The sequence below is a fragment of the Corvus brachyrhynchos genome, unplaced genomic scaffold (genome assembly GCF_000691975.1).
Source record: "Corvus brachyrhynchos isolate BGI_N302 unplaced genomic scaffold, ASM69197v1 scaffold10, whole genome shotgun sequence".
NCBI classification, from domain to species: Eukaryota; Metazoa; Chordata; class Aves; order Passeriformes; family Corvidae; genus Corvus; species Corvus brachyrhynchos.
Genome location: NW_008236180.1, coordinates 1704260 through 1712615, shown reverse-complemented (window position 1 = coordinate 1712615; position 8356 = coordinate 1704260). Strand labels below are relative to the sequence as shown.

Sequence of the window (8356 nt, the reverse complement as noted above, 5' to 3'; positions counted from 1 at the left end):
GGCTCCTCCAGGCTCCTCCATCCCCGCCCAGGCTCCCGAGGCAGAGGCCAAGCCACGAGCACCAGACCTGGCATTACTCAGCTCTCCCCACTTCTCGGAATGCTCACGCCAAGCCAGTGCCTCCGATGGGATTTGGGTTGCTGTAGCGATTTTTTTTTTTCTTTCTCTTGGACTCTGTGTGAAAATATTTGCCTGTGCAGAGAACAGGAATGTTGAAAAGTTTGGGGCATCTCAGCTCCAAGTTCTAATTGCTGCTTGAATCCCCAAGCAGGGATGTCGTGGCAACGTGGTGCCTGTTTGACTCTCTCCCCAGAAAGTTCAGGTCTCTGACAGGAGCCACATTGTCATCTAAAGACAAGTAAATTACAAGGAGCAGGGGGAGATGGATTTATGGCTTGGCTAATCTTTCTAAAACATCAATTTGTAATAGCAACCTCCTGAAAGATGAAAAATGCCCTTGGCTGCCTGGGTAAGATGTAACAGAGCAATGATTCTTGCCCCAGGTGCTCACGAGTGCCTGGAGGATCACCAAGGACCATTGTGCTGCCAGCCCAAACCTGGCCACCACAGCCAGCCCCTTGGTCCCTGCCACAAGTTTCTCTCTGGTTTCTGTCACATTAATAATGCTGCTCACTGACAGAACTAGAACAAGACCCAGATTACCCAATCCATTTTGGATATATTTTAACTCCAACTACTGGCACTGACACTTCTACAGCCCCATGAAAAGCATCTGAACTGCTGCAAGTGGGGAACAGATAGTGCACCAGTAGCTACCCTCTCTGTCTCACCTCATCATGTCAGACCTGATGCCACTGGGAGAAACTGAAAGGAAAAGAAAAATGGTATCTAAAACCTACACGGCCTGGCTGAACCCATCACTCTCCTGGCAGACTCAGCAGTCACACCAGTACCTGGACCAGGGCAGGGATGAATGTTTTGGTTGCATGCTTGCCGTGCTGCACATGCTGGCCCTGCATCCAGCAGCATGTGCGTGGTGCTGAGCAGCGTGGCTGCTGGGGGCTCACATGCACTGTCAGGCCAATACTGGTAAAAGATTCACTTCCAAACTGCAGAGCCAACTCTCGTGGCTTCAGGCTCTACATGCAACAGCTCTGCCAGACCTGACATGATTGGAGCTCAAACGCTGCCTAAAAAAGCTGTTGGTGCCAGGGTGGTTGTGCAAGCAGGATGAGCCAAGGGTACAAACATCCACCTGCCCAGGTGAAGTCCCATGGGCACAGCCCTGGCAGGCAATTGGCTGAGCAGGCAAAGGACTGCAGTGCACAGCCCTGGCAAAGTGGTTACTCAGTCTAGCCACGAGGGAAAAGTCCTTGAAAACCTGCCTATCTCTGGGCTCCTCACCCAGTGGGCCACGCCAGGTGAGGATGCTGCAGCCAGGGACAAGCAGAGGATGCAGCTGGACCAGTGAGGAATGCAGTGAGGTCTGCCTGGCTTCAGATCCCCACTGCTGATGCAATGTCTTGTTTCTTGGCATGAATGAGAGCTGTTAAGACCATTAGGAGTGAGGTGCTGTGCATTCACCACGTGGATTCAGTCCCTGCAAAGCCACCTCTCCAGCTGGGTACAGCCTGCTGCCTTGGAGGCAGGCATGGGGGTGGGCTGCTTTCCCTCCCTCCCTTCCTCCCTCCCACTGGGCTGCCTGGGGCTGCTGACCTCATTAAATAACCACCTGGGATGTTCACCTTGTAGCTCCATCCTCCTCCTGTGTGTTCAGAGCAGTGTTACATTAACATCTCCATCTTGCAGAGTGCTGAGCATCTGAGCATCCTTGATTCTCCGTGGTTTTCCACAGGTGCCCTTCAAAGGGGACAGTAGCTTTCCAGGCTGCTTCGACATATTCCCATGGATTTGCAGAGCCTCCCTCCACCAAAAATCTGCCCCCATGACTGAGCTAAGGTTACCTGTCTGTCCCAGTGACAAAGCAGCTGTTAGCCAAAAACCACCTGCATGGATTCAGCTTTGCCTCCACAGGTTTGTGCCCAGCTGTGCCGGAGACCATGCTACTGCCCCTGGGTGCCACCCCGCTGCCCCCGCGGGTCCCCCCTGGTCCTGGATGGCTGTGGCTGCTGCAAGATCTGTGCCCGGCGCCTGGGAGAGCCCTGCGACTTTCTGCACGTCTGTGACCAGAGCCAGGGCCTCGTCTGTGACTACAGCTCAGCATCTGCAGGGACAGGAGCCACCTGCAACTGTGAGCACAGGGGTGCCCATTTTCCCCGGGGATACCCCCACACTCCAGCCCAGCTCCAGTCATGACCTGACTTGGCTACAGGCATCCCACAGCACTACCCGGGGAGTGGTTAAGGCTAGGAAAGCAGCTTTCCTGAGGATGATGCACACAGCTTGGCCATGGGGCTGTGCCCCATCTCCTGCCAGCTCTTGTGCTGCTTTCTGACAGAGGATTCAGGGTGGCTTCAGTGAGAACGGACAGGGGGGTCCCAGGGATGCTGCAGTCACCCAGTCCAGGTCTGGAGCCTGGGGGTCCAGCAAAGTAATCTCAGAGAAACTTTTCCTAGCCTGGAAAGCCTGAAGGCAGGGTCAGAGCCAACGGGCAGGGAGCTTCTCACAGCTTGTGAGCTGTTGCTTTGAAAAACCACAGAGATGAGGAGAGAAGGCAGGGAAGGGGAGGAGGCTGGGTGATGAACACGCTGCTGCACACCCACGTCTGCCCTGCGCACCTCTCAGTCACTTCTGTGGTCCCCCCACTTCAGCCCCTTTGTGTCAGCCCCGCAGCCACCCCCAGCAGTGCCCCCGCCATCCCCATCTCTGTGTCACGCTGTCCCTGACGGGCTCCCCGGCTGTCACTTGCAGTTGAAGACGATGAGGAGGGCTGCGAGGTGAACGGCCGAGTCTATCGAGAGGGGGAGGTTTTCCAGCCCAGCTGCAAAATCCAATGCCAATGCTTGGACGGGGGCTTCAACTGCATCCCACTCTGCCAGGAGGATGTCCGGCTGCCCACCCCGGACTGCCCCTATCCCCGGCGCGTGGAGATCCCAGGGAAGTGCTGCCCTGAGTGGATCTGTGAAGCCCAGGATCAGCACCTCCTCCGGGATGCCAGGGCAGGTAAGATGCAGGGCAACTCCAGGGAGGGGAGGCCCACGCAGGTCTCTGGGGATGGCCCCTTCACCCCAGGCTGTGAAACATCAGCAGGAGACACCTCACGGTTCGCTGCCACGCAGGGCTATGCCTGCAGCACCACAGGGCATCTGCACAGCACCTGGCTCCAACCACCCTTTTCCCCTCCCATCTCCTTTCTTGCAGCCCCCGGGGCACTGTCCCCACTGCTGCGATTCCCCTGCCAGGAGTGGGGCACGGAGTGGAGCGCCTGCTCGGCCACCTGCGGCGTGGGCTTTGCCACCCGCGTGTCCAACCAGAACCGCTACTGCCGGCTGGAGACACAGAGGCGGCTCTGCATGGTCAGACCCTGCCCGGCCCTGCCGGCAGCGTTCCCAGCGGTGAGTGAGGGCTGGGTGGAGCTGCTGCCTCTGGGCAACACCTTTGACTGACAAGGGGAAGTGCCAACCAACACGAGCCAAGGGATCCCCGCTTACCTGTGGGCACCCCATCAGCCCTCCTCAGCTGTGAGCTGACCGTGCCTCAGGGACACATAAACCATCTCCTGAAACTTTGCTTGGAAAACAGCCGATGGCAGGTGCAGACCTGAATTTTGGGGTTTCTGGAGGTCTGAATCAGGAGCACTGTGGATCCCACACAGGTGAGCTCGGCCTGTCCCTATGGCCAGAGATGGATTTGCAGCTCCTGCCTGGCTCCCTGGGCACACCCGGGAGGTGGTTCTGCCACCCCTTTATTAGCCTGGCACAGCCCCAGCGTGGGCACAGTGCAAATCTGCCTTGCTGGCATGCAGTGGTTTCTGCCCACTTCTTTCCCCCTGCACCGCCACTTGCCCCCGCTCCGCAGCTGCCAGGGACACACCACCACCCCTCTCCATCTCCCATCGGTCTCCATTCTGCCTTTCCAGAGGGGAAGAGGAGGTCGTTTGTAGCTGTGCCCACACCGGATTCACCCTTGAGCCAACGCCTCATCCCGGCAAAGAGTCTGGCACGAACCCATGGCACTGTGGTTACGGTGAAGATGGAGGATGTTTCCATTGGGAAAATAGAGAAGAAATGATGAACTTTGGCTGCAAAGGAGGCTGGAAACAGAGAACAAGATCCCCGTGTCACCCATCACCTGCCTCCTCTGCACACCCCGCTGCCCCAGGCGGGGTTACTGGGCAGCATCCCTGAGCTTCTTAGGCTGAATGAAATGGGAAACGGGGAAATCCTGCTCCAAGCATAAACCCACCCAAGAAACCAGGAATTGGTCCTTCCTGGATCAGTGGGGCTTCTGAAGAGGTGATGCTGCTTCTCCACCACATCATGCAGCTCTGCTTTGCAGGGCCATCAAGAGAGACCATCTCCAGCACCTGGAAGCCAAAATCCCTGGAGGGAACCCTCACGCCCTCGCCCCCCCAGGGAGGGAACAGGTCATCAAGCTCCACCCCACAAGTCACTGCCACACCAGGCTGAGCTGCTCGACCGTGCAGGGGCTCAGCCATCCCATGGTACCCACCCCGCAACCCAGCAGCCGCCTTCCCGGGCACGGGCAGGGTCCTCCTGGTGGCAGCTCTAATTCACCTTCCCCTCATCCCTCCAGAATAAACACGAGCCTTCCCGCTCTGCCTGGCCTCCTCCTCTCCCAAGCGCTGGTGGTTTGGCAGGGCTTCGGCCAGCGAGGAGCTCAGACACCGGAGACTCCGCTCCGCAGCACCAGACATACCGCCTGCCATCCAAGCACATTCCCTGCGAGCCGGAGCTAAGGGAAAAGCAGGAAAAAGGGAAAACAAATCGCAAAGATGAGTCGGGGCCGTCTCCCGACGGGCTGGAGCTGCTCCAGCCATGCAGGAGTCGGCGCAGGAGAGCTGCTCGGCTGCTGCGGCTGTACTTTTTCCCAGTGAAAGTCCTTCTGGGTGGTGGAAAATGAAGCCCAAATGCCCTCTAATGGCCTCGCACAGATGTGCAGAGGGAACGCGCGTCCCACCACGGGAAGGGCAGCTGGAAGGAGCAGCGGTTTGGGTGACGTGTCCAGGTGAGAAATGGACTTTTTAGATGCGTATTTCTGAAACTAAAAATAAAGATGTGCTCATCCAGGTGTGGAGCTTGTCTGTGCAGGGTGGGCCCAGCCCGGCTGCTCAGGTGGGTGCAGTAAAGTCCTGGCATAGGGTGGGGCAGCTTGGAGGTACCTCAGTTCAGGCTGCTTAGAGTAAGACAAGGAAAAAGGAAAAAAAAAAAAAGTGAATCAAAGCACTGAACACATTTTATTACATCCTGGGTTCAACCCTTCACTTCTACCCAGCCATAAGCTCTGCTGATGGCACCAGCCCTGGCCATAGCAGTGCCCAGGTCTCCAGTGTTGGGATGTGCAGGGCAGGGCATGGCACTGGCTGCACTGCTGCAGGGTCTGCAGCCACAGGCACAGCCCAGGCCATGCCTCTTCTCAGCTTCCCAAAAATCAAAGCCCAAACTCCCCTGTAACTCATCCCTCATCCCACACTTCCTCCAGTTCGCCTGGACTGGGGTTTCTCCAGAATGATGCAACCATCATCACCAGCTGACTGTCCTCCTGACCCAGGGCAGCGTGAAGGGGCAAAAGGCTGCCTGGCAGAGGGAGCTCCTCTCTCCAGCCCAAGGAAAAGCCTCCCCAGCAGCAGCAGAAAAGGCAGCAGGGCCAAGGCAACTCACCCACTCTGTCAGGCCCTGATAATAATTCATATTATTATGAAAATAAAATGAAAGTCAAGGATGCTGTTCAGTCACCTCTCGGGTGAAAAAATATATATATAAGAAAAAAAAAGAAACCTCACTGCTCTTGCAGTAAAACATTGCCTACAAAGAGAATTATTTACTGCAATCATCTGGTACTCGGCCTGAATACAAATCATTAATTCTGTTTGACACAGGGCACATGGTGAACCTCCAGCAGGCAGCAAATTGCAGAATGAACAGCTTTGGTTGACTTTTTTAGTTCTCTAGTGGCCATGCCAAACAAGTGGTGACCTAAAGCTCATCTAGACTCCAAAACCACCACACTCCTCGACTGACACAGATAAAACATGTTGTGGGTACTGAAAATCCTGGTTTTAAGCCAATTCTTGTTCAAGCATGTTGGGACTCAGCCACCAAGGCTGGGTGAGCTGCCAGGGCTGTCATACACTCCCAGATCCTGCCTAGCCACCTCTGGGTGATGGTAAAAATCAGAAGGTCACTTTTTAGGCAGCAACCTGCAATTCTCATCTCAAACAAATGACTCAACACACCTCTGCTATAATTATCTTTTTTTTTCCCCTGATGAATGTCTCCCTGATTCACTAAGCAGCAAACATCTAAATAATGAAATAATGATTCCAAATAAATCAGAGTTATTTTTCCCTATGAATACAGGGAAATCAACTCTTTCAATTTGATTGCCAGTCTCACAATATTTGCCATTCCCTCTAAAGCCCTGCTACCCTGGAAACATGGTTATTTGAGGCTCTGACGCAGGGTCCTGGCTTTGCCTGCTCATGTGGAGCAACAGAGAAATATTCCACCCCATCCACAGGTAACGTGTAAAGATAAAAATCCCCAAACCAAAAGAAAATTCACTCCTGTCCTCAAGGCACAAGGCCACATCTGCACACAGCCTGAGATCTGCCAACCACACTCCTGAGCCAGTGATGAGCAGCAGATCACAGCTCATTTCTGTGCAAGCACACGCAGCAGCTGAGGGAAGACTGTCCTGCTGGATGAGTAAACAGCATGCCATCAGAATGTCTTTTCCAAGCCATTCTCATGATTGACGATTTTTAAATGCATGGAGTTGGGTGAGAGAGGGCTGGATGAGGCCCTTATTAAAGCAAAACATTTTCAGAAACTGAGCACAGGAATGCAGTGCTCAATTGAAAAAAAATAAAGTAGATCAAATGGTTTTTTTATTTTTCCTGGAAACACATGATTCAGGTTATGTGTTTGCAGGAGCTGTCTTGGCCCTGTGTGCTCATCCTGGCATCAGAACTGCTGTTCCCTGCCAGAGCCAGGAGCCAGAGGGGAGCGTCCTCATGCAGAATGTTTGGGCAGAGCTGGCAGTAGCACCTGTACCGCGAGTGAAACCGTGGGTCAAGTGAACACCTAAAATACACAAGAGAAAAGCTCTGTGATTGTGCCTCCAACGGGTCCAGGGAGCAGGAGATGTGGAGGGCACGGGGCTGCAGCCATTCATGGGCAGTGCTCCTCTCTTTCCCGGGCAGGAGGCACCAGCTCCAAGCTTTCATTCTGGGGACAGGAAAAGCTTTGCCTTCATTGCTGGGAGCAGCTCACGACCCTTCCCATGATCACAGAAGTCCTCCCAGCCAGCTGCTGTCTCTGCCTCAGTTTCCCCAAAGGCTGATGCTCTGGGACAAAGGGAACTGCTCCCAGTCTGTTCCTCTCCTCTCCCTGCCTTTCCACACCTCCATAAAGTTGCTCTGCAAGTGCTACCCCAAGCCCAGCTGCAGGAGCAGCTTAAGTGCACAGAGGTGAAGGGGACAGAAGCAGGGCAGGATGGAGAATCACTTCCCTAAGCAGTGCACCCCCATGGACCCCCTCCTCTGCTGTTGTCACTCCAGGAGCACAAACCCACCAGAGCCTCTGCAAACTTCAGAAAAGCCATATCCTCACCACATGGAAACACCTACACTTCACCTCTCCGGCACACCCATAGTGGTGAGGTTTTATTACAAAGGCAGGAAATAACACACAACGTTTCCCCATCGCTTATCCGCTCTAGCAAGCACTTTTTGAAGTCCACATGGTAACCCCACACGCGCGCCCCCCGCCGCTCCATTGGCATCCTGGGCTTCCCCACCGTGTCCCCGAACTGCCGTGCCTGAGCGTGGTCCAGCGGAGATGTTCAGCTGCTCCCAAGGATGTGCGGTCGGGATGGCTGGGCAGGACTCACCCTCCCTCCTCCTCCTCCTCCACACTGGCTGCTGAGATATCAGCCTCCTCCTCCTCCCATCTCCTGCCCGGATTCAATTCCCGGAAAGCAGGCGGCCGTGGCCCTTCCAGAGCTTTGCCTTTCATCTCAAGTCGTTTTCCCAAGGTCGTTTTCCTATGGCTTATCAGGGTAAACATTCTCCCTGCTGATTGCTTCCCTGTTAACTCCCGCGACTGCAGATGCAAGCGATTTCTGGCCCCGTTTATGCTGCAGCAGCTGCTCAGCAATGCAGTCGGGGCTGCCCTTCCTCGAGGTCTGCTTTGGGGTCGCTGGTTTTAGCTCTTGCCCCAATTTCACAGTATCTGAGTGTCTTCTGCCCCAC

General features: G+C 55.0%; 1 protein-coding gene across 2 annotated transcripts in view; it reads left to right on the top strand.

The window, feature by feature from the left end:
- Nucleotides 1-5170, top strand: part of WISP2 (WNT1 inducible signaling pathway protein 2) — a 14852-nt gene extending 9682 nt beyond the window's left edge. Inside the window, exons 3-6 of one of the 2 annotated variants that reach the window (XM_017732970.1) lie at nt 1996-2212; nt 2833-3084; nt 3283-3476; nt 4001-4114. In XM_017732970.1, the coding sequence (XP_017588459.1) occupies nt 1996-2212; nt 2833-3084; nt 3283-3476; nt 4001-4024 (687 nt within the window). In that variant the 3' untranslated portion in view covers nt 4025-4114. Of the gene's footprint in view, nt 1-1995; nt 2213-2832; nt 3085-3282; nt 3477-4000 lie in introns of both variants that reach the window. The other variant, XM_017732972.1, reaches the window with a different exon arrangement.
- The last annotated feature ends 3186 nt before the right edge of the window (nt 5171-8356 follow it).